Source organism: Genypterus blacodes, unplaced genomic scaffold (genome assembly GCF_046128005.1).
Source record: "Genypterus blacodes isolate CSIRO-AG114 ecotype Tasmania unplaced genomic scaffold, CSIRO-AGI_Gbla_v1 ptg000067l_1, whole genome shotgun sequence".
Classification (NCBI taxonomy): domain Eukaryota; kingdom Metazoa; phylum Chordata; class Actinopteri; order Ophidiiformes; family Ophidiidae; genus Genypterus; species Genypterus blacodes.
Window position 1 is genome coordinate 1,370,644 of NW_027466879.1, and position 26,780 is coordinate 1,397,423.

At 42.9% G+C, this 26,780-nt stretch overlaps 1 protein-coding gene across 1 annotated transcript in view; it reads right to left on the bottom strand.

Annotated features, from left to right (window-relative positions):
* Positions 1-1,555: 1,555 nt before the first annotated feature.
* The window catches only part of galnt18b (UDP-N-acetyl-alpha-D-galactosamine:polypeptide N-acetylgalactosaminyltransferase 18b), a 62,996-nt gene continuing 37,771 nt past the window's right edge, over positions 1,556-26,780 (bottom strand). Inside the window, exons 7-11 of the mRNA XM_076156253.1 lie at positions 15,722-15,907; positions 13,345-13,482; positions 11,461-11,556; positions 5,554-5,718; positions 1,556-2,141 (exon numbers count right to left, since the gene is read on the bottom strand). Coding sequence (XP_076012368.1) covers positions 1,995-2,141; positions 5,554-5,718; positions 11,461-11,556; positions 13,345-13,482; positions 15,722-15,907 — 732 coding nt within the window. The 3' untranslated portion in view covers positions 1,556-1,994. The remainder of the gene's footprint in view (positions 2,142-5,553; positions 5,719-11,460; positions 11,557-13,344; positions 13,483-15,721; positions 15,908-26,780) is intronic.

Here is a 26,780-nt window from a genome sequence, read left to right on the forward strand (position 1 = left end):
CTCTGCTTCAGTTGTGCCTTCAAGGACCTCGTGGGGAACAGACAGAGCTAGCTGCGCTCAGTCATGGACAAATGATTTAAAAGGCTCTGAGGCTGAGGGCTTTGCCTGCGACAGCCTATGAGCAAGGGTTTTCCCCCCATCTCAGTGTATCCAGGATACAGCCAATTCTCTTCTTTAAGCCAGCCACCTGTAAAATTGTTGTTCCCGCAAATAATACAGCACATTTTTGGTCCGATTACTCACAACAAACTTCCATTAGAAATTCAGAATCAGCAGTTTTCGGGAGTGTACATTGAAAATAGCGGCATTCATAAAAACGTCCTCCTGTGACAAATTGCGCGCATGAATAAATTTGATGACAGCTGCTCCACAGAGGCGGGAGATGTACCTGTTAAAATCCTGATTTAATTTCTATAGCAAGGGCGATGCGTGTAATTTTGCAAACCGGCACGTTGAAAACAGATTGAGCCACTCGCCTCCTCCCCAGGTACGCACAGCTGGCAGAGCCCAAATCAGCTGCTGTCCCTGCATTTGTCATTCCAAATGACAACATAATTCCCATCATTATGTAGTTTAGAACGTATGTGTTTCTGCGCACATTATTCAAAGTGGCCTAGTTGATATTGTGGTCACCGCACAAGAAGAGGGTCATGGGTTCAAATCTTATGCGACAGAGTCCTCCCACCTCTTCAACATGCAGGTTAGGTGAAATGGAAAATCTAAATTACATCTAGATTGAGTGTGCGAGTGTGTTAAATGTCTGGAATGTTCTACCAGCGGGGGATCGAAGAAAAGTGTCTCTGTCGTGTTTGGGTTTTGGCGGGATGGCGTCCATCTTTGTTACTCCGACCGTGAACAGATAGTTCAACAGCCGGTGTCTTTATGAAGGCGCCTGCTCACCGTCGACGTAGTTATATGAGGTGTTAAGAATGAAAATATGTTTGGTTATAAGTTATGACTTGTAAAGATTACACGAATATTGGTTATAAATGACATTTCCGGCTCTGTATAATACATGTTTTGCATTTATAAGTGTAAAAGAATGTAACCCATGGATTTTATAGTTATCACATTTCAAATTACTGCCGAAGGTTAATTCAGAAGGTTTGAACCAGTTGGACACTGGAAAGATGTACTTAGAAATAAAGCGGTTTGCTGTTTATTGAAGACAAAAGGTCAATGGAAATGTGGTTATCACAAGAAAAGTTTGATTGATGTGTATGTTTTATTGAAACTGAAAATACTGATTAAAGTGATGGACTCTGGTGAAGAATTGAAGGAAACTGAACTGAAATTCATACAAGAAATGTGTGATGTTTACATGATTTGAGTTGTTTAATAAAACAACCAGAAAAGATATCTGGTAGAAAGTATCTCATTGTTCCTGTTCACCTGCTTCAGACCGGTTACACTCAACATTAGCAACACATAACAAAACACACTTGTACTCAATAGTTCACAGCTGTTATTTTACTTTTATATATTACAAATATTTGGAATATTTACATTTAGAAAATAATCTATTTTCATATATATTCCAATGTTTTCCAACAACTGTACAGCTGAATCGCATAATAAACTTACAAACCTGAGACACTAAAATAAAATAATTACAGCAGGGACCAGTTCAGAAAGCTTTGCTACACAGTAGCAATCATGAACACAGTAGAAAAACATGTTAGACCAAATACATCTTTAAGGTCAACAAAAATCTAACTACTTCCTACAAAATATACCAAAGTACATTGTCAAATCTCGCAATTCAAAATAGCCACCAACTCTGGCTGATCCTGTAGGCAAAATAAAATGTTTAACATTTACTATGTGATGTCAGCTGCTTATCAGAGGACATCGTGCTCAGAATAAACGTCTTCAACCACACAGGTGTTGGCCTTCTTTCTTACACGCAAGCGCGCACACACATGCAGGCAAACGCACAAAACCTCTCAATCCAGTCCAGTGTGCTGTTCTCTTGTGTTCCTTTCATCAGTCCATCATGAGGAACTGCTAAAGAGCACATTTGTGATGAACCACTTCTGCCCGGTGCATTTCTGAAGTGCCAGTTGGTAGCCGAACTCATTGTCACTGTTCACTACAAGCTCGAGGCATCTCCTGGATTTCTTGTTTTGAATAGATCCTCCCTGCAAAGAAAGGGCAGATTTAATGATGGTTTGGTCCTGAACATGTCTGTGCACAAATTCTGAATATGGATTAACATAGTGGTTTGTGTTACAGTGAGCTTGATTGAAGTGTTGATTATTGTTTAATTTATGAATGACTTGAAGCTGTGCAGAGCGCAAAGTAGGACATAGTTCTACTAAAGCTAATTAGAAGCTGGGTGCTCGTGTTGTGGAACAAAATATGCTTTAGACTGTAGCAGAGAATTGGATTATCAACTCTTTATTATTGATGAACATTCCCTTTTTGGACGATTTCAAAAAGGCTTCATCAACTGGGATAACATGAATTCTGAGCAGAACTTATTAGAAGGCAGAACTACCCGATATACTGCGTCTCTCTCTCTCTCTGGCTACTACAGGGTTTCTACATGAATTTGCCAATTGAATTCCAACAGGTTTCTTTGATCTTCAATACATCATGGGATGCTTTGAGTCCATGCTGTGTTGTGTGGTGTCAGTGTTGCAGCACTTTGAAGTTGTTGCTAAATGAAGTCAATCGGATTGTTGCATAGAGGACTCGTCACATTGTAATCCCCAGCAGTTACTTCTTGCATTCCCCATCTTTAATGAGCCTTCATCATGTTCCTTAAACAGATGTGCGAATATGATTGCATCATATCGTTGCAGTAGTGTTTTGTGTGCAGAGAGCATTAAGTTTTGAAGTGCGCACCCAGGTAGTTCTAGTCTAACAAATGTTAACAAAATCACTAAATTGTGAGAGAATAGAGAATTGCCAGATGACATCTCCTAGCAACCGTCACATGTCTGGTGTGTGATGCCGCGAGACTTAATTGTTTTGAAGCTTAAGTCATGGCTACCCTCAATGTTAAACAATTTCCATGACTTTTCTGAAACATTTTCCAGGCCCAGCAAACACATTCTCATGCCTGCAGACAAGTTTCTCACAAATATTAAGTAAACTCTAAAAGCATGCTTAATCAGTTTTATTCAATAATACAAAAGCAAAACAAACCAATTACATATTTCATATTGGAATCACATGCGCACAGCACTTCCTCTGTGTACGACAAACAAATATGCATCTCATTAGGCTTTCACGACCCAGTGGAGACTCTCCTCTTCTGTCACATCTATCTGCATCGCCTCGCCCCTCATTTTATCCTTTTTCTCATTATGCAGCACTCTCTCTGTGCTTAAAAACACAGCTCCATTGCAGAATAATTTACACTGGTGCAAAAGTACTAGAAATGCAAAACCACATACATTTTATTTAGTAAGCTAAAGATAATAAGATACAGGGAGGAGAGCCCAGGACTGTAAACTGCTTTGAGGTGCCGCACATTATGTTGATGTTCTCATTAGAATTCTTAGGCTCTATATATGCCTCAACTCTACAAAATGTGTTAACCCTTACTTTATTTATGCCTCCCTTCCCATCTTTGCTCAGGTTGGCCTTGGTTTGTACCCCTCAATTTACACTCAACATTCAGTGCAATTTTTTAAAGCACACATTGAATATAAATGTTGGAATCATTTTTCCATCTACTCTAGTTCTAGAAGTATAACTGTACTCATACCCCTGCTGCATTACACCATGGCTGTGGCTCATTGTAGCATTAGTAGCCAATTCCCCTGCTCTTATGATCCCCATCACTTCTTGGTCATGACTGTCTCCTCAGAGTGGGGGATGTCAATAGCCATGTGTGTACTTCCATGACACATGATGTCCCCACCCGCCTCTTTTCAGATGCAGGAGTCCGGCTTCCCCAGGGGGGGCGTAACCTGCGGACGGCTCAAGGACAAGAGCCGACTGCCTGTACTCAAAGCGGATTGTGTTGGCAGGACAAACAATCGAGCCAGAGGACAGATTGCATTTTAAAGGCGTAAAGGTTTAAATGCATTTTAGTGTCATTGTTTAAAGCTTGATTAAGCCCGGTTAATGTTCCAGAATAAATGCATTCACTCTCTCCTCACAATGTAACGACTGTTTGCATTCCTCCACTAAAGCTTGATGTGAACCGTTTAGAATTAAAGCTATCAAAATATTAGTTATGGGAGATGAGCGATATGGCGATGACAGGGTTAGACAAAACAATATTTTAATGAAATGGAATCTATGGTTCATCATTTTCTAAAGGAGGTGCTTCATCTGACAGCTGCTGCCAGAATGTGAAGTGCGTAGGCACATCAGCTCAGCAGAAAATGACTCCATCGCAACCTGATGAAATGAGGCAGGATTTCTTCCTTACAGTGTCGAGAGAAAGTAAGTGAAGGAGAGATGAGTGAAGGAAGAGTGGAGAGCTCATTCCAAAAGTGTGAACATGGGACTCATCTGACAAAGATGTTATCTGTTTTGCTTCAAATGTAACTAATCATTTTAAATTCAGACTTGGCTTGGTATTTTGCTTGGTTGAAGATGCCGTGACTACATATGACAGTTATTTGTTATACAAAATGAAAGAAAACAACCCATGCATATTTCCATTTCCTCTCCAGCGAGTGCGTGTTTGATGCTAAGGCTCAGAAATCTTGTTATAGGTTTTACAACACCCCCAATACATGACTAATCTTTACATGCAGGCATATATTTAATTTCTAACACAGATTAGGAACATTAAAATGACAAATCTGTCGTGTGAGAAATTGCACTGGGCAAAGGCAGCCAGGCAATATTACACATTACACTGTAAAGAGCTTTTGATACGAGCTCGTCTTTGGTTAATCCTGTTTCTTTCTGTTCAAAGATTCTGTGGCTGCATCCTAGATGATCTGTTTCATCCCAAGCTTGACACTTTGCACATCTACACTCAAACCTGTGTCAATAATTGATGTGCCTCATAGCTGACAATTGAGTTCAAGCATAGACAACCTTTCACACTTGGAGGTTCTCTAATACTGTTAAAGCACAAACTGTGTATTTTGCGTTTGGTTAAATCAACTCCTATTGCTTTTCTTATCATTCCTATTGGTTGGTCAAGGGTGGCAGAGTATTGGGGGGTATAGCTGGTGCCTCCTAGGGATCCCTGACTCCCACAGGTGAAACGAGGCGGGTGGTGATATCACATATCATGGAGGGAGCACACGGCTGTCTGCAAATCCTGTCGCCACCTCGACAGGCAACAGGAGCTAAGCGGTGATGAGTACAGATCATCGCGTGGTGAATCCCACCCCAACCCATTTTGTAACCAGATAGCTCCTCATAAATGCAGCCATAATGTTTCAACAACTCTGCACAACCAAATGAGTGGCAGGAATGTGGGGAATTTGAGCCTCATCATGTACAAAGCCCTACTGTTAAACAAGAAACCCTTAGGTAACCAATGCAACACGCAAAATTCTGTCAGATTCAATATATGAACTTATCTGAGACTGTAGCTCTGTCCTGTTTGTGTTGGTGTGCATGTGTGTTCACCTGAGTAAAGAGCCAGTGGAGCTTCATGCGTTTGGCTGTGGCGTAGCTGCACTCGATGAGGCGCGGCCTGCTGTTCACATCCACCAGGCACTTGTTGTCATCGTCGTCAATGGTGGGACTGAGGAGCCCGATGTGGAGCTGCTGGGTGTTGGTGTAGTACACATTCTGAAACCACACAACAGGCCTGGAATGAACAAACAGACACTGCAGTACTGATCTGGACCCTCATACTGGCAGGAAATGATAATGCAGATGATCGAATATGTCTAAGTACATTCAATCAAATACTGTACTTAAATTTGGCTACTTTCAACATCCACTCCTCCTGCTACATTTATCTGATGAACGACCAGTTACTTAAAGAATAAAGTTCTTATGAAAGATTGCTCTTGTCACCTTGAATCCACAGTACATTTTATATTTTAACTTAAGAGCTTTATGAAGGAATACATTTCAGAAAATCTGCTCCGATGTGCAGTAGCCTGATCTCCATGTTTGGGTTTGTCTAATATTGGACTGGGTGAGGAGTTTGGGAATCAGGAGTGAGCTCGGAGTAGAACTGCTACTTCTTTGTATTGAAACGAGGCAGTTGAGGTGGTTTGGGAATCTAATCGGGATACCTCCCGGACATCTTTCCTGATGAGGTATTCCAGGCATGTCAGACTGGCAGGAGACCAGGAGGTAAAGACACATTCAGCTATATATTACATCTGGACTTGGATTGTATTGTGATCCACCAGGAGGAGCTGGGGAACGTCGCCAGGGAGACAGACATCTGGGCTCCTCTGCTTCCTATGATAAGTGGCGGAAAATGACTTGGTTCGATATAATATATGTATTCTCGATTCTGGGGTTAATACTTAACAATCTAGTCAACTTCCTTCACCATTTATTGCGGTGGGATTGTCTTTGCGCTCACAAAATACATGCTGAACCACACAGCTACACCGACTGAAGTGAGAACAGCTTTATATATGGAATTGCACACAGGGGAAGCTCATTATTCACCCAAGAATGGGAGACAAAAATTGACCAGCCAGGAGAAAAGCAGAATAATTGTCCTCGTTTTGATGGATTCCTTTCCAATTTCTTTTACCAGGGGCAGTTGAACGGCCATATTCAGCCGACAGAAACTGAATACCAGTTGCAGGAATAAAGCAGGGAATGCATCTATTTAAAAAGAGCAGCCTCAGTAGTGCGTGTGTGTGTGTCAGAGAGTGTGGTATTGTTCACACAAAGTGGTGAAGCAGAAATACATTTTTAAAAAGTACAGTTAAATCAAGTTGCCATCTTCAAAAAGGAAGAAGCTACGAAATTTCTAATAAGATGATCTAAAACACCAGACCAAGACGTGCTGAATGTTTCAGAGTGGGGCCAGCGGGAGTTCTTCCTACACTGCAGAATGCCCTTGAATTGTTAAAGCAAGCCAAGAAATTAATTCAGAAGTACCAGAGACAAACAGGGCTGGTACATGTACTACCAAGGAAGCTTAACAGACCTTGGCTTTGTGTGTGTTAGCTAGCTAGAGAAAACCAAACCCAGCAGTCAGGCTTAATCAGTATCACCACGCTGTAATCAACACAAGTTCAGTCGAGGGGAACGAAGAATATAAAGCTTCTATAACAGCAAAGAGCGACGACACTGCCAAGTAATGAGAGGAACGCTGGCAGGAAAGCACAACTCCTGTAAATGTATAATGTATAATATATAATGTAAGCGCGATCAAGGTGAGGCAAGACTTAGGCCTGAAGTTAGTTTGCTAAACTCTAAATCTGGCTTCATAGTACACCCTCTGGTCACAAACACCCCAAGAAATATCCTTAAACTATCAAAGCTGCATGGTTTCTGTTGTTTTCTGCCCACCAGGGAGCCGTTGTAGCTTGTTAAACGCAGGTGTGACCAGATATATTAATGCCCTTTCTGTTTGGATGAGCCGGTGAGATGCCGTGCATGATACCAGGGGACTGACAGTGGAAAGCTGAGATGGAATGCAGCTGTTCCACCCGTGTTGAGCGGGTCAAAACGTCTGCTGTGACAAAGATCCATTACCTACTTAGACATTCAGTAGACACTCAGACAGATCAGTATTTAATTGGAGTTGTGTTTCTGTCCACCTGATGAATGTAGGATCAATATTCACTCCTCTTTTGGTTCAGTTTCAGAACTGAAAATTAAAAAAAAGACCTCTATTTTTCTAAACGATTGTCCAGTGACCATTAAAACAACATTCTGCTTATCTGAATTCTGGCTGCATTGTGATTGGATCTCATTATGGTTGTAAAGGATCCATGACAGAAGGACACGCACACAGAACCACACATCACCTCATCTGATATTGCATACCTCAGCCAAGGACGTATTGCATCACATTTCATTATTGCATTACCCAACAAGTTAAGGCACATTGCATGTTGTCTCTCTATCATGCAGCTCTGAGAAAAGAACATCAGACACGATTGACAATTGAGGTAGATGGTGTTTCTGTTTGGCGTTCAAAGGTTTACAACAAATCAGATTTCATCAGTAGGAGGCGCTACAGAGACATCATGTTTTTCACAGACCACTCTGTTAATGGAGTGTGTTTTAAAAGTGTTTTTAAAAGTTCCATGCTGCAGCTTTGAAGCCGTTGTTTCCGCTTTGGTTGATAGATGAGCTTCACTCAGTTTTGCTGATGTGTTCACATTAATGTGTATTCATTAACGGTATAATGGATCTGAGGCAGACTGCATGTGAAGCCTTTTTGTTGGACAGATGTTGGTCAGTGGGCTCATCAGCACTTGCTTACTGGAAAGAGCTGTTTACAGTTTTATCTGGAGGGCTGGTGAGAAGTGTTACTGTTACTACAGTGTAAATGAGATGTTTGTAAAACCAAAGCAGTAAACAGAATGTTGCTAAAAGCCGCACTGAGAATTCTCTGTGGATTTGTAACAAAGAACAACTCTTTATCACTAGACAGTCATAGAGAGGATGTCAGTAACATGTGCTTTTAGATATACTTAGTGCTTAATCCTGCAGTTATATCATTTATTTGTATTCTACTCTTAATACTCTTAATTAAGTAGTATTCTACTACTTAATACAAGTCCAAGCTTGTATAATTGTAACAGCTGTCATCCAGCCAGCAGTCCCATCTTCCTTCACACCAGACCATTAAATTGGTCTGATGAAACCCATTCTTTTGTTGGTGCTGCTCATTTTTAGGAGAGCAGATTGCCTGGAACTGTGAGTCTGTGCCTCCATTGTTGCTGTGCTTATGTCGGTATGTTTTATTACTGCTGCTGCTGTACTGTATGTTTGCTGACAGCAGGCTCTTGTAAAGTCAGTGGAATGCTGGTCGATGTATGCTTCCATTCATGTGTGTGTGTTCAGGTTTTTCCGCTGATGTCCTACATTATACAGTGGCGCTCCACTGAGACCTCTAAATAAAAGCAGCTGCCACATCACTTCCAAAAGCCCATCTGACAGATTCCAGCAGACGTGGATAAGTATGTACAGACAGGTGACAAACCCAGCATTATGTGGCTCAGTAAGGTGTTGTAATGTCAAGTGTAACTTGACGAGGATTGTACAAGTCTCTGGAGCTCCACTGGAGGGCCGAGCTGCATTATTCTTAACAGCCTGACTCATCACCAGGAGCCTGAGCCACATGAAGCTCTTCAACCTTGTTTACGGCTCATTTGGATCCACTTAAGTTACTGTAACCCAATAGAGATAGAACATACTGTAGGTACTTTTACTTAAATGGAAGTTAATTATTTAAATATATATCGTATATATACAGTATATGTACATGTATACGTTTGAAAAGATATATCCAGCAGATGGCAGAGTAAAGCAGAATCACATGTATCATGTCAGGTTATAGGTAGGCTTACATACATGTAGTAGTATGTAATGTGTATTCCACTCAGCAGCTTTCTCATCAAAACAGCGTAAAATGCAATCGAAACTTTATCTGTTATACGTTCATTATACGTTCTATCTCTATTGGGTTTATTAACACATAATGTGAAGATAACAGGAACGACTTTCCACAATAAGCTATAGCAAAAGAGTCAGAAGAACAGTGGCCTCTGTATGAAAGGTTCTGGGTGGTCCAGTCAGCTCTGTACTGTCCTCTGGGTGATGCCAAGATAATATGCTGTAGGATGACTCATCACATTTATCAGCTTTACCTCATCATATTACTCTGTCACAAAGTCCGATCACGTCCTTTTATGAGCTTTTCAATTTTTGCGCACGTATAACATTAACGCACCAGCATTACAGCAATGAATGTGTGTGTTTCCTATACACACACACACACACACACACCTGCACATGTCACTTTAGTCACCATTTTAGTGAAACACGAGCCAAGAGAGCAACTTTGTGACTGAATTAATGGCCCAATAAAGAACCATCTATCAGAACCGCTAAGATCCTTTCCTGTTGTTTCCTTCATCCACAATCCCAAGTCACCTTCATGTGACACTGGAATGTTCTACTCTTATGATGTAGTATATAAATTCAAGCTTCATAACCCTAAAATATATCAACTTGGGGTTTTTGTGTTTCCTTCACTTCTAAATAGTTTCATTCCATCTTCTTCCTACTAGCTGCAGAGTAGAATAACGTTGTGTATGTTCCTGAGCTCAGTCTTCGCCATAGTAGGACTTGTTCTACCTCAGTTGCTTAATTGCAACATGCAGCACATCTGTCTGAGAACATCTGCAGCCGTTATGCTTCTCCACACGTTTATTCTGGTTTTCCATTAATTTGTTGCCCATGTTGTTCATCCTTATAGAGAACATCACGTGACTCCACCTGATGATATAATCCTCAAACACAGAAATAGAGCGGGCTAGATTTGTCACACAGAAGCGATTCCTAATCTCATTAGGAATTCTGGTGCTCCCCCAATCCTTTGTCTGATATGCTAGGCTTTAGAGGAGATGTATAGCATGTGTAATGTCCTGTAGACGTTTAGATGGTGTTTCTTGTTGATGATGTGTTTTCGTGACGATCGTCTTCCATCTGCTTTCATAGCCGAGCTGAATTCTTTTTCCCCAGGGAGCTCAGATTGTTCACAGTGTTATAAATACCAACACGGGCACAATCAGTGTGAAACATGTCCAATGGTTTAGACTGAATTGGGGAGGATAATGCAAGCTCAAGCCTCACTTTATAAAACGGCTTACAGCTGTCACGGCAGGGTTAAACAACCTCTGAAACAATCTACTTGGTCGTAATAGGATCAAGGAACTGATAAGAGCTGAAAGAGACAAAGGCTGGAGAAAGTAAAAGAAGCTGTGGTGACATTAAATCCATTTATTACAGCGCAGATCCAGCCTGCACGCGTTACTAAAAACTAACCAGAATGACGATGATGATGATGATAGTGACATGGATAATAAATGAGCTAGTGCGTCTATCAACCTCATTCATTGACCTTTTCTGATTATTTTCATAAATGGACAAACAACTGACGTATATGGTGACTGACAGACTAGACAGAGTCAGTTTGCCTAAATATAACATGAATGTGAAACAGGCCTTTGATGTAACCTGTGTAGAAATCAGCTACATTCTTAATCAAATTAGAATTTGACATGATCTTCCATCAATAATGTGTCATGTTTAGATTGTGCTGCATTCAGCTCAGCTTGTTGGTACAAGAAGAATCTGAGACGTTATCTTGTCTAACGAGGTTAATGTTCCAAGTCTGATCCAATCAGAAAAGACTATTAAATGAAGCTATACGCCAGCAATTTCACGAAATAATGATTTTTGCGACGTCCCGCAAGCTGTGAAGTGATATGAGGAGGCACCGGGAAGTTACTGCAGGGTAACCATCAAATGACAGAGGAAAACCAGGCTGTGTGAGTGTGTGAGTGTGTATGTGAGTGTGTGAGAGCTGAGTCTCACCTGAGGCGTCAGGCCATGGCAGAGGTACAGGATGGGGACGTTGTCATTTTCAGGCCCCTGGTCCACACACACCTCGTTCTTCAGAGAGTTCTTCAGCTGACAGACAGAAACAAGCAGGGTCACAAACACACACACACACACAAAATGGAGCAAAAGGTGTCATTCATATGGGGTGAAGTGCTTTTTAGTGGAGCTATTACTATTCAGGTAAACGTCACTATCGTCATAAAAGTATCTAGTATTTCACATGGCAAAGGGCTCTGGTCCATGTGAATCACTCTAACAGTGATTACATTTCTGAGTGCCAAATGGAAAATGACACATTAGAAACTTCACGCTTGAGGAAGATTACTCATGCGATTTAGGCCCAGAGAGTTACTCATGCGCGTCGTGACAAAGGCCTGCCTGATTACGGGATCCAAACAGCACCATGGGGAGCTGCAGCAATGGTTGGCTGTGTGAGGCTGTGTGAGGAGTGAATTAGGTAAAGATGTGAGCTTACAAAAACACAGCGAGGTGTGATTCAGCTCCCTGTTGGCTCAGGAGATGTTTACTTCAATCTGATAATCAGTAAATCCACAGGCAAACCACTCCGGTCCTGTGCAGACGCTCACTTCCAAATATGTTATACAGCAGTGCAGCAGTTAGCAACACCTGTGGGGTCCAGATTAAACTGAATCGCTGTGTAGCTTGGACTTTGGCTCTTACTTCTGTGTAGCAGCAGTCTGCTGTTATGTAAACGAGTTCACAACCCAGCGTGACTGACTAACCCATCAAATGCAAACAGCAAATATGGAATAATGAGGTCAACCAACTTGGGTAAATAAATATAATGAGCTTGGCCTATTTCCTCTTCATATCCATCTCACATTTGTCATAAAAAATCAACCGTAAAATGCAGCCAGCAGAGGCACATAACTGCAGCCTGTGCCTCACTGCAGACTGCATGAAGGTGGATCACAGTGATATGAGGTGGGAGGACTGAGAGGATGGAGCTGTGTGAGAACAACGTGGAAAGAGCAGATACACACACAAACACACACACACACTGCCACTAAGTCCTGCCGGCTATCAGTTGTTCTCAAATTCAACCCCAAGACCATCGAGCCGCCTGTGGTGCTTCTGTATTCAAGGTTAAGGCCAAAGAACGAACCCTTAATACTATTCAGGACAAATTTGAGGACATTTAAGGGCATTGAGGACAGTACAGGACAGTAAACACATCACATTTCTGTATAGCTGAACATTGTTTTACACAGTTTGTGCTGAGCTGGAAAAGTTTTTAAATGTAGCAGTGAGGACGGTATTGATTGATTTCTTATTGTTATAATATACATAGTGTGGGTGGGTGTGTGTGTGTGTGTGCCAATGCAGAATGTTCACTTCTGATACTTTCTGTTTTTCCCCATTAATGGCATAGAAAGCGCAGATAAAAGATTCATCCTGCTCTCTGAAACACTTAAAGTTTAATAATAATAATTTATTGATGAGTGATGGGATGATTATGGGTGTTAAATTCAGGTTCAATATTTGATAGAGAGCCTAATGATGAGGAGATGCTTGTTCTGAGTTAACAATGACCTGATCCACACTGTGAAGGAATAGAGGATGAGCAGTGTGGAAGGTTAAATACAGAACAAAGTCCCGTCTCAGTCATTTTTAAAGAGGGAGTCAGAGTTTGGGTCTTTGCTGCCAGAGTCAGAGTTTATTCCAGCTCTGCACCTCCTCATGAAATGTTTTTGCTCCTGACTGCAGCCGTCCAAGTCTGAGCAGGAGGGATTTAAATGATTTGCTCAGGCAAGGATTTAGCCTTGTTCTGATTTTGTTGCAAATGTATCTATGTATGTATGTGTGTGTGTGTGTGTGTGAGGGGGGGTGGCTTACTACTCCGTATGCGATGGTGTCCGTGTACATCCTCATCTCTGGGTAGATGTTGACCAGGTACCATCGGAAGGTTTTACACTGCAGCCTCTTCCTCAGAGCCTTCCTCTCAGAGATATCCCCGATATCTATCCCTGAGTCCTGAGTGCAAACAAACCCCCCCCCCCCCACACACACAGACACACACACACACACACACACACACACACACACAGAGGCACCAAAGCATAATAATGATTCGGTGTGGTTTGTGGAGAAGAGATCAGATAAGACGGAGCATTTATTCCAGGAACAAGAGGCCATTGAGGAGCATTGTGCAGCCCTTTACTGTGTATGTGAACACAGCCTCTGTAGGATTTAGATTGTCATGTTTTGACTCTAAAGCCTTCCTGTTCCTATTCACACGTCACAATCACCATCAGACACAATGTGACAGTCTCCTGTTACATCTTATCTCAGGGTGTTTCCAGACCTGTAGTTTGTTTGGTCTGTTTGGTCCCATTATGGAGGTAAACTGTTACAATTCTGCCTATATAATGTTTCAGACAGGAACACGCCCGAGAGAATTTAGATACATCACGTCAAGTCAAGTGAGAACAAAGAATGGAGCTCATATTGCACGTTTAACCACTCGCTAACCTTTCACACGTTCATCTGATGACGTGCTTGGATAGTTTGAGACTTTTTCACAGCATTGCACTCAAACGTATCCCTAACATCAACCACACCCGAGCCTCTCTGGTTCTTCATCAACCAATAGATCAATAGGTTTGTCCTCTGGTTGGTTCTGAACGAGTGTGGATCATGTTCACACCACAAGCGAGCCACTGTGGAGTTGATTGGTTACCTGGACAGTTAGGAACCCTAGAACCCCTGACTGAGCCTGACTGAACCTGACTGAGCCGCCTTGCTGTGCACATACCTTGACCTCACTGATGCCCATCTTTAAGAACTCAAAATTTCACAATCTCACAGATGTTGAGAGAGATTGATGAAAGCAGTTGGTTGAGCTCTGTAGGAGGCTGACTTATGTGAACATTGGCACTGTGCTGTTTCTTCCTCTCTCTGAGGTAAATTAACACTGGCAATTTTGCTGTGCAGTTAATTCTGGGGGCTGAGGCCGGGGCGATATTTCATGCTTCCTGACTACAGACTCCACTAAACGCCTCATGATTGACTAAATTAATAGCCTGCAGATGTTCATCCATTATAAAAATGTATTTACATATTGAAAAGGATTATGCAGCGAAATGAGAGAGCGTCTGACCTTTAAGGCAAAGAACATGTTATTTAAGACAACATGGTATGGTTATTATTTTAATCACTTGATTGTTTAGGGACTGTGTTCAATCAAGCCAATGATCAAATCAAATCTGGTTTTATGAATTACCGTCTAATGCAACGGTACTAATACCATGTTTGCGCTGTAATGCTCTGTATCTGTGTGTGGCTCGTCTAGATGCATCAGGATAGACACAGAAAAGCAAATCAAATCAAATCAGACACTAAATGCTAATGATGATACCAAACACCAGATTTGAGATGTATATTGTCTATTTCTCTTTGTTTTGCTGTCTAATCATAGATATTATCCAGTTAGTTGAATGCATTTTGAACATTTTTTGTGCATGGCAGCACATGTTCTTTATTGAGTTTGATCAGGCGATAATGAGAATGACTGTGTGCCCTCTGGATGAGCCTGATCCAGCCAAACATCTGGGACGGACCATCACAGATGTTCACGGCTGACACTTGGCCTTGTAACATTTGGATTAGGTGAATAGTGCAGCCTGTTGGTTCTATAATCTATGATGGTTCACTCTGAGGTTTCCACATCAGCTGGCCTCTGTATAAAAGCTTCATTTGGAACAAAAAGCTTCAAAATAAAATTCAGTATCTTGCTGAATGGAAGTAACAAAACAAAAGACAAATGCAATATTTACTAAAACGTTATTGTGAAATATACGTAGGTCCTTCTGGTTGTCACGTTGTTATATTAATGTAGCCACAAATAATAGAGAATCTAATGTATTGTGATGTGTTATCAACACACTGGCACCATTGTGTTTCCTCCCTCTACTGAAAGCCAGATTATATGTTTCATCATCATGTGCACCCGAGGATGCAATGACCTGGAGAACATGCGGGCACCTGAACACGCTGACTACACACACGCACAAGTGTTACGAGGGGGTGAGAGTGTGTGTGTGCAGGCAGAAGTGTCCCCACCTGAGAGACACATTTGTCAGCGCCAAGACAAACAAAGCACAGAGGAAATGTGGCGATTGTGTTTCCAGTGTTTCCACCCCAGGACCCCCATTTAGTGATACCTTCATTTATCCAGTGTGATGTACGCATGTAGGTGGACTGCATCACTCACCTCTTGTGGAATGTTCCAGGCCATGTACACGTGGCTTTTAAACTCATCCATCCACACCTCTGCCACTCTGAGGGCATTCCTCCGCACGTGAGCCGTGAGGTCCTCTGTGTAGGGTTTATGAGCTCGCTCGATATGGGCGATACGGGCACAAGGCAGGACCTCCACACTGCCCCCGCACTGCCACACCTGGTATCACACACAGCAAACAACCAAAATAGAAACACAAAAGCGTCATTCCTGTTCCCCCGGAGCTGGATGGAGGCAAACCTCCTTCGCTCCTGTGTGATGACTAAATGTTCACACAGCTGGTGGTCTGAAAATCACACTTAATTATAAATAAGCTGCAAAAATCGCACAGGGAACACAAAATGATGGCTTTAAAAGGTCAAGGCAGTACGCTTTTCCAGCAGTCAGTTTACCTGGTGTGGTGAGATGTGAAGGTCGAGCTACATCTCTTGTGCAGAAATTACAAAAGCACACAGAAGACATTGACCTCCTGCTTACTGCACTCTGCTAAAGGGAGTTTGTGCAGTTTCCCTTATTTACATAATAAATCAGCATTGAAATTCCAGACAAAGACACACACATTAACCTCACCCAAACACACACACTCCACAGCTACCTTCCACCTGCATCACTCACCAGACCAAAGCTGGACTGTAATCAGGTGTGTGTGGTCTTTGCAGACATTGTGCAAACGCTGCCAGCATTTTTACGAGGAAGCCTGAAGTTGTAAGTTGTATTCTAGCTCCATCTGAGGCCTGCTGTACTGCACTACTACTGCAATATGCTGTTGATCATTGTCATGAGCTATGAGCAGGTGAGAGTGCCTGGCTGGTGATTTGTGCTCACACCAGCCTTCCCCCTCAGCGCCTCCATACCTGCTCCTCAGGTGGGGAAGCAGCTGCAGAGAGAGAGACTGCGTCAGACCATCAACAACGTCTCTCCTCAGCTGCTCACAGCGTCAGAGCCAGCAGAGACTTTGCTCCATATGCTGGGAAAGTTCAGTTGTCACGGCGCCTCAGTCTTTCATTACAAAAAGCCGATGGGTTCGACATAATGAAGACCTCTGGGAGGCTGAACCTGAAACACCTTAGACTCCTCATATGAAGACCAGTTTACAGTACTGTTCATTTACATATGAAGCTTTTATAAACAGTTTTAATGAGCAGCCAACGGCATGAATCTGATGTACGCATTATATGTAGATACACTTCTCCAAGGCCGTATCTACATCCCAGGTGTGGTAAAGCTTACATGCAGCACGTAACCGGGTCGACTGAAGCTCTGATGCAGACTTGAAGGACACAGGAATAGGAGGCAGGATGCAGGATGCAGCCTCATTTGTTTTTTCTAACATTGTATACCTGTTTTTGTGTTTAGAGTTGTGAAAGAATTGACCACTTTCAATTAAGTTTAGGTTTTTACAGAAGACATTTTATCAGACTGAATGCTTTCCTTAGTTTCTTCCAAAATACTGCATTTTGGAAAAAAGCGAAAAACTTCAGTAACTGGATTGGATTTGTGCGTGTTGTCTTGTTGTTTGGTATAAAGATGTGTCGATGTGATGGACGTGATGCAAAAGAACATTTTGGAAGGTGATAACACTGTTTTGAATGCAGTATTTGTTTTGGCTGGAGATCTGCAGTGTTTTCTCTCTAACTCTAACTCTAACGCGTTTTAAATTTAAAAACAGCCAGCTTTCCCTCAGGAATCATGATCAGTTTAATTGTGTTAATGTGTTCAATATGAATATATTAGAATATATTAGACTAACTTTGAAAAAGAGGAGATGAAGTAACACTTATAAAGAAATTAATTAGTTTGCAAAATGCTGCTGATTAGCATGAGAACATCCTGAATTGTACTCAAAAGCGATTCAGTGACTCCACACTGGCGATGAAGATGAGCTCTTCCTCTCTATTTATGCACTAAAATTTGCATGGGGTCATGAGAGGAGAAGGCGGAGCCAGAGACTGTGAAGGAAAGCAGACTCATTTAAATGTGCAGAAATTACCCTGAGCCCAGGGCGCAGTGTTTGTGTATGAAGAAGGTCAAAATCGTCACGCTGGGCTCTTTTCAAGGAGGATTTGCACGACCAATGAGCACAGCTGACATCCTTCCTGTGCTAGAATAAAGCCTGTCCTTTCCTTTCCTTTCCCGGCAGCAGATTCTCTCTCATGCAAAGGACACAAATCAGCCTGAACAAGGAGGCTGATGAGGATGAGCCATTAATCACACGGCAACAGGACACATTTCTTTTCATTCAGAATCGACCTTCGTCAGTGAGTACAGCAAAGTTTCAACGCCAACTGCACCTGCAGAGTGGAGAGGCACTGATTGACTTTAAGTTACTAAGTGTCATTCAGGGACCAAACACTTAAACACAGACAAACAAAGGGGCAAAAGACGCTGATAACAGACAGACAGCACAAGAAGACACATTCCTAAACATTCTGCAGCAGAATCTTGCGTGCACGCTGCAGATGTGTGAGACCCACCTCCACACACACAACCGACATGGGCAGCTTGTAGTGGACACGACCTGCCAATGTACTCACACACGCACACACACACACACACACACACACACACACACACACACACACACAGCCTCAGGAGCACAGCTGAGGATTAGGCAAGCAAACATCTAAATGAAAGCTGCTATCGGATTCCCCTAACCCTGACTGAGCCTGAGCACTCAGGCTCTGCAGCTTTGCTCCAGCTGAAGATTCTCTCCAACATACCAAAGTGTGTCTGTGCTGACACTTTCTATTACACACACGTTTACAGCAGTTATGCTACCTTCCCCGCAAAAACAATTATCTCAGTGCCGACTTCCCCATCTGACAAAGAAACAGATGCCTCTAAGTTTCATCTGTGATGCTGCAGCAGTTAACCACTAATTTGCTGCTTTTCTTCCAATCGCAGAAACGGGTCGTTACTGCCATTACACTGAACCATTGCTGTGGGAAGCTTTGAACGGTTGGTTGGTGCCCCATTTAGAATACAGAGATTTCATACCCAAACTCCTGAAAGTGCAGCGCCTCTAATGTGATTAAACCAAGCGTCTAATTTACACGGTGACTCACAGAATCTGTTGTGCAGCATGTTGCTGTCTGTGGCTGAAAGCACCATGATTCAACAGCACTGCAGCAAACACTTTGACTGCATCTCCCCCCAGGACGGCAGTGTGATCTGGGATAAGAGCAGCCGCCGCACCCCCACGCCCCCCCTCCCCCTCCCCCCGATCAAACACAACATCTGGATTGGAGGATGAAGCAAAAACCTGAGATTGTGTGCAGCGTTAGTGAGCATTCGGGTTTTTATTTAGTTATTATCAGAGCCAAAAGGAACACATAGATGCCTTATTTGTTTGAATGTTTAGTTGTAAGTAGATGTTTGATTAAATGTTTAATATTAGGAGATCAATCATATTTCCTAATGTTGATTTATCCAGGAGGATTATTTATCTGTGCTCCATTAGCTGTCCTGCAGGAGTTTGTGTTTCTATGTGACAGTGATTCAGTGGAGCAGTTTTGTGTGGATCCTTATCTGTACTGTATATTTGTATATTATTGTTCAGTATCAGTAAAGTTATAATTATCTGATTCAGACCCAGGGGAGACTTCTTATTCTGTTTATGAAGCATCGCCTTTTTTGTTTCTCTCCCTTGTTATCTGCTATGTTCTGCAGTACAGATCCCAGCTACGGAAAAACAGGAGTCAGAAACTTTACGTCCTGTAAACCAGTTTCAGTTTGGCCACTACAGTTTTATCTTCATTATCTCCTAGAGTCTCACACTCAGACCAAGTCCCACAAGACTGTGGCCTCTGCAGTAACAAAGTGCTCTCCTCCTCCTGCACTGTCCCCGGCACACACACACACACATACACATCATCTCTCTTCACTAACCCGCTACTTCCAAATTCAGATCCAATTTGGCATAATCCCAAAACTAAAGTCACTAAACTCTGCACCTGCTGATCTCACTGTCGGCCCATCTTCACTTATTCTGTCACTTCACTGTACCGTGTCTATGTGTGTGTGTGTGTGTGTGTGTGTGTGTGTGTAGATTAGAAGCTGTACTGTTGCATCTTTGCTGCCTTACCTGTAAGAGTTTGTCACCTTGCTTCTCAGTAGTTTCTTCTTCAGGTTTGTCCTTTTAAAGTCCTTTGTCCTCATTTCTATCAATCATTCATTCAAGTTCTTCCTACAATCTGAATGAGGAACTAAAGCTTCATGGTTAACTGGAACTCCAGCTAAAGCTCAGTGCCACAGTTCAATATAAGTGAAGGCAAGTGCAAACCAGATGTGCATCCCATTCTCCATCCAAACTTCACTCTGCTCCAATGTCCTGTTCTGGCAGGGAACCGGTGAGCTTTAATGGGAAAGCCGGAGCGATTGCGCCTCCATCTGCCTCCAGGGAAATTCCAAACAGACTTTGCCTGCCGGATGTTTTCGCTGGTTTGTCAATGGGGAAGTTTTTTTTGCTTCAGCTAATATCTGTGTGCTCTCAGGAGTCACCTTTGTGTGACGCTGATATTTCAACAACAGCTGTTTATGATGTAACAATGCATCAACAGCCCTCAAATACAAACAATATCGTTCTGTCTATGCCGTGTCTGTTCTTGTGTGTGCATATTGGAACAGGATTGTGGGTAATATTTGGCCTCCCTGCTCCCCGGCTCTGGCAGAAGACAGAGTAGTTTGAAAAGGCCCTTATGCACCACAGGCAAGTTTTCAGGAACTTTCAGGAGCCATTCTTTAGCTCCTGCACTCCAGGGTCGATACTCTCCAATGCAACTGAGAATAAAGCCGCAAAACAAAACACCGCTGACAACTCAGACCCACCATTCCCCAGTCGGGTAACAGATGCGTGGCTTGTTTCTGTGTGCAGCAAAACAAAAAGGTCTTGATACATCTGGATTACTCACAACATAATGCAGTCACAAGTCATCACGCCACAGCAGCACAACAGCACACACACACTCTCCTGCATTATAAACCTCATCTCCGTTCAGACCTCACACCCCCAGTGGCCCTGCTGTCACACTCTTCCCTCTCTGTCACGTCCTCCTGCACCTACGTTTGTGTTCGCATCCTTTCTGTCAGCCGCTCATTGTGTGTGTGTGTGAGTCCTTTTGTAAAACGTTTCCACAGCAAAGACTCCAATTACAGTGTGTTTGCAACCATCTATTATCAGTCTGAGGTCAAGATCATTCTACCGCTACCTTCATCACAATTTGCTTCTTGATTCGGGCAACTACTGGAATTCCCACATGAAAGATGAAGACGTGTGTGGGTGTGTGTGCGTGTGCGTGCGTGTGCGTGTGTGTGTGTGTGTGTGTGTGTGTGTGTGTGTGTCAGTGCTGTATGTGTGAATGCAACCGTGACAAGGTCTCAAGTCAACTGATGTGCAGATTTCAGCAAACTCTCTGCAGCATCCAGCCGATGTATTATTTACTCGCTTAAGGCTCGTGTTCCTGTCGTCCCTGTTTACAATTCATGGAGTCGGTGGAGATTTTCCATGACAGGCAAAAATCTTGGGACGTTAACTGGCTCATGCAAGGATTGACTGTTAAATTCTGAGCCAAGCATAGAAATATCTATCTCCGAGGTGTTGCAGTTTATTTATTATTTATAGCCAAATACACTGGAGGGACTTTATCCCAGTTTCATAGGAACACTTTTCTTCCCTCTGAAACAAAAACAAATTCCTCTAGAAGTCTGAAGTCAAACAGGAAGCAGCTAAAGCCTTTATGTTCTGAAAGAGGAGGGGCAGGTGCTGAATTAGTACAAAGCCACAAGGAACTGTAGGTTCGAAGGACTTCATGTGCAGAATTAGATTACCGCCACAAAAACACTCCAGCCTTTGCTCTCTTGCATTCTTGTGTCGGGCTCAGAATGAATCAAACAAAGATTGTTTTACCGAAAACACAAAGCAGAACAAAAACACGTCCAAGAAATCAATCAATCTTAATCAATCGGTGTGAGCTCAGGCTTGTGTTGTTCTGTTTTATACTGTTACTGCTTATTGCTTAGAGAGTTTAGTCTGAAAGTCAGGATGTGCAGTTAAAATGTAACCACACACACAACAGGCGGGTGTAGTTCATTTGTGCCAAAGGTGTGTGTGTGTGTGTGTGTGTGTGTGTGTGTGTGTGTTACTGATGTAGTCATGCTGCTTGCAGGATTGGTTGTAATTCTAACAGGTGACCAAATATTCAAATACTCGTTTGGAAAAAAAGGCAAATAATGGAAATGTTGTAGTTTTCAGGCCAAAGTGGTTTTGTTTAGTTTAACCTGATGTGCAGTGAGGCGTCATACTGTCAGTGCACGTTTTGGTGTAAGACTATAAACACTATATCACTATAACATGATAGAGCCAGGTATGGATCACACACTGTGTCATATCAGAGAGAAGCAGCTCATGTGTGTCTGTCTGCAGCAGGAGGCCACAGAGGACAATTAGACACCAGTTCTGGATGTGTGGAGTGAGAGAGTGTAAAATGAGCTATTCTGAGCCTTTTCACACTAAATAGAAAATTAAACATTGTCTTGGAAACAGGAAGAAAGCAGAATGAGCAGTAGTGGAGTCACTGCAGGCCTGATGTGGAAGGATAACAAACCAACAATATCCAATTTAATGAAATGACCACAGCTGATAAGGAGAGGAAGCTCAGAAACATTCCTGTGATGTTCTGTGCTGCTTTACAATCTTCTCTCCTCTCGTGTGTGTGTGTGTATCTGCTTTCTTCTCCCGGCACTACCTACAGCCTGGCCTGGCCGCACAAAAATAACTAACTCTAATCGCTCCTGCTGCATTTCCTCCTGCATTTCCACAGCGTTGTGTGATAACAAAACCTCCACTTCAAAGCACAAACATGTTTTTTAGGTAAACCTCAGCTCATTGCAGCCCGTGGGCACCGGGGCTGAAGCTACAAGCGTACACTGGATCTGTATCAGCTCAGTCTGTCTGCCTGAACCGTCTCCTATCCTGCATCATTTACTTACAATCCCAAAACAACATCCCACATCCTCCTTCAGCCTGACTCAGCCTCCACACAAACACACTTAGAGCTGCACAGGGACACAAAAGCTCAATACTTGTAGTTCTAAATGGATGAAGGATGTTTTCTTTCATTTATTTAATTGACTTAAACTCCTGTGACTGAATCTTAAGGCTTGAATATGATCCATAATGGCATGGATGTGGTGTGTGTGTGTGTGTGTGTGTGTGTGTGTGTGTGTGTGTAAGCTGATGACATCACCTCTTATGCGTAGTAGAAAAGTCTTTATTTACCAAACATTCTCTATTGTTTCATGTTTGATCAACTAAATTCTTACTCTCTATTTACTTTATTTATCTACACTTTAGAGAGCGAAATCTGTGTTTGTTGCTCGATAGAATGTAGCAGTTTGCGCACCAACATGCACAGCTGTGGTGTTAAATCCCTGCTGGCTGAACTTTGTATTGAACTCTCAGAAGAAATGGAAGCTTAATTCACTGTTAAAGAAAGAATCCTTCCTCCTCGCATTTTAACACCGGAGCCCCAAGTGTGAACCTGAGACCAGAATAGCTCACAAGCATGTTGCACGTTTCCACGTTCCTGCACACAGGATCGCACCCTGACACAACCTGCTCCTTGTTTAAGACTCTGTGCCAACACACAGCATCACTGCTCGCATCAAAGTGTGAGGAATGTTAAGTACTGTTAAATAAAATACAGGCTCCTACATCCTGGAGTGAAGTAAACAAGATTTAAAAAACTCCACATGCATGTTTTGGACCAAAGAGCCACCAGAAAACAAGCAAGATCCAAACTGCAACCAAAACCGGATCCTGCAGGTTTGTCCTCCACAGTAGGACCGATCTGATCCTCCGACTCTGATATTCTAACGGCGTTTTCCAGCGCCCGGTGACTACAATTCACCCACAATGCCGCACTGCATCTAGCCTCCCCAAGTTCACCTCCATCACTCCCCTCCAACACTCTGACAGCACACACTGATTTCACAAGCTGGCTGATGGTGTATACGACCAGAGAAGACACAAACCTCAGCCTTGTCATTACTCCAGCATGTCTTAAATGTTGTCGTTTAGACCGTAATTCTGCCCAGCGTTCAACAACCAGAAGGTCAAGCATTTTAGAGCCTCCACCAAGGCCGAACCAGCCTGGAGGAAATAGTGTTGTAAATAAATGTGGGCCTCATTTGAGAGAAATTGCTGCTGTTTTTCCAGCCTGGGAAACCTTGCAGAGCTCATTGATGAGAGTTTGATCAGACAGAGATCACATCACGCCGGCCCTGTTTTCATCATCACACACACATGAAAGTGAAGACATGACACAACTCCTTACGCTGCCGCTCCCCTTCAATTAGTTTCACGGCGTTTCACAGCAGTGATATCATCCGACTGTGAGTTCAACCAAGGGAACGTTTCACTAATTAGAAATAGATGTGTACCAACTGTAAAATGGGTTAGGGGGCATGTGTGTGAATAAAAAGTGTCATTCAGGCCAAGCAGCCTCCTTTTTATTGCAACAAAAGGGTTGCCAAGGCAACGATGAGCGATGACGAGGTCACATTGGTCGCCAGCACAAAGAGCCCGACAGACACAGAGCATTTTATTTATATTTAGCAGAAGACTCGGATTATTGAATAAACTGTGCATGTATTTTTTGGCTTTGCAGGTTAATATCATGTTTATGTTTTTGATTATTACTAATCAAATTGTTTGAAATGATGGTGTAAGTAAGTGAAGCACCTTCATCTATTTCAATAACCTCAGTATAAAGTTGCTGTTGTGTTTTATGGTTGCAGCTTTTCTCTCATTTTACCCCCAGTGCCTCACGTTAGTAAACATATCTGTATAATATGTTAATATAAGCTATAATCTATGCTAATGTCTCTCTTTTGCATTCACACTTTGTGGTATCTGTAATTTTCACATTGGCATATTGAATTACTGACCATTAAGTTTTGTTTATACAGGAAACAAATTGCGCACAGATAATTTGTGTGAAATCAAAACATGTTCATCATTCTAATGAGTGCAATTGTGTTTTATGGCCACGTTCATAAATACTGGGCACAAAGGTGCCACAAAGTTGTTTCTCACAGCCCTCATGACTCATTCCTCAGCTCAGCGCGGCGGCGGCGGCGGCTGCGGCGGCGGCGGCTGGACCGGTCAGAGTGATGATGTGGGCTCAGGTCTGCTTGTGAAGTATCATTGCAAGCTGGCTGAACTGGCAGCATCCCCAGCATTCAGAGGGCTTTAGAGGAATCATTTGTGTTGTAATTCACTTTCAGGGTCCAGACCAGTTTGCTTTGGTAAACTGCTGAGCCTGACAATGAAGGATCATCGTACAAAAACTCCAGGTTTGCCACCCATTTATCTCCGTGTATCAAACAAATTGAGCCCCGGAGCGAAACAGCAGCCAGTGTGGAGGGATCGTCACGACTTAGGAGGGGGAAACAAATGAAAACATTTCACTCGCTACCTAATTACAGTTATAATTAGTTCATTCTAACTATATTCCATTTCCACATCATCACCAAATGTGAGCTGAGTGTAGAGGTTCATTTCACCCAGTACATTGCTTTCAAGCTTCAGCCAAAGCCTGGAGCTGCCTGTCTCTGAGGATCCCACAGCAGCCCATCTGTGCTGGCAGGCAGTCTGAAGGCATGACCCAATACGCTGCAGACACACACACACACACACACACACACACACACACACACACAGAGAGGCAGTGCTGCGGCTCTATGGGGTTGCTAATCTGGAGCCAAATCTGCCCTCAAGTCTCGTAGTGCTCAGACCTGTAGGATCCACTACTGAGCAACAATGTTCAAATACTTGCTTACGTACTTTGTGTGTAACTGAAAGGATCATAAAGTCTTTGTGCAGAGATCAGAGCTGAGTTCTCCCTGGCAGACAGACAGACCGAAACTGGAAAATCCTCCTTCAGAAGTCCCAGTTCTGCACATTGTAATGGAGATTCTGATTTTGGACAAACTCAGTTTCCCTTCATAACTTTCCACTGTTGTTGTTGTTGTTGTTGTTGTTGTCTGCCTGTCTGTCACTGCCTCATCTTTGCTCTTTTACCACAATTCTACTGCCCTGGTGGTTCACGTGGGTATTGCACCTCACAGACTTTTGGAGGATGTGCATGTAGAAGATGGGAATGACATCACTGTGTGTAAACGTTTGTGTAGTTAATGTCAGAGCCCTTATATATAAGCTACAGTCCAGGGAGAGATGCCTGCCTATGAGACTGTAGCAACAGAAATGATTGAAGAACCTATCAATCTATAATGTACAGTTTATACACAGGGCTGGCTCCTGATTGAGCAATAAAACCCTCCATGATGAGCAATAAAGCCTTCAGTGGAGCCGTAATCCGCTCCAGAAGTTCTCAACTCATGACATTTGTGGAGGAAAACTCATCTTGCTTCTTTACTGCTGCCTGCATCTTTGTGAGTGAGGCTGGACGCGCTCACATCCTGTTGTAAACTGCCTCCATTTCCTCCTCACAGTGCAGCTGAGGAGGATGAACCTTGCCTCCTGCTTCCAGCTCTTACTGAGAGGCTTGATAGCTGCATTAATGGTCTTTGTACAGTAGATGCACCATCATTAGCTTTCCCTGAGGAGACCTCCTCTTCCCCTCAGCCCATCTGCCTGTGGTACCGCTGAGCTGAGCGCCTCCCAGCCAGCTCACACTCAGAGCTGATGATGGCTCTAAAGGAGCGACTGTGGCAGAATTACACGGTGAGAATGGAGGAGAAGCAGAGGAGCAGATCACCTCCTTCTCTACACAGAGGAGCAGATCACCTCCTTCTCTACACAGAGGAGCAGATCACCTCCTTCTCTACACAGAGGAGCAGAGCACCTCCTTCTCTACACAGAGGAGCAGATCATTTCCTTCTCTACACAGAGGAGCAGATCATTTCCTTCTCTACACAGAGGAGCAGATCACCTCCTTCTCTACACAGAGGAGCAGAGCACCTCCATCTCTACACAGAGGGATCATCAGCGCGTCGTTCAGACTCATTAACA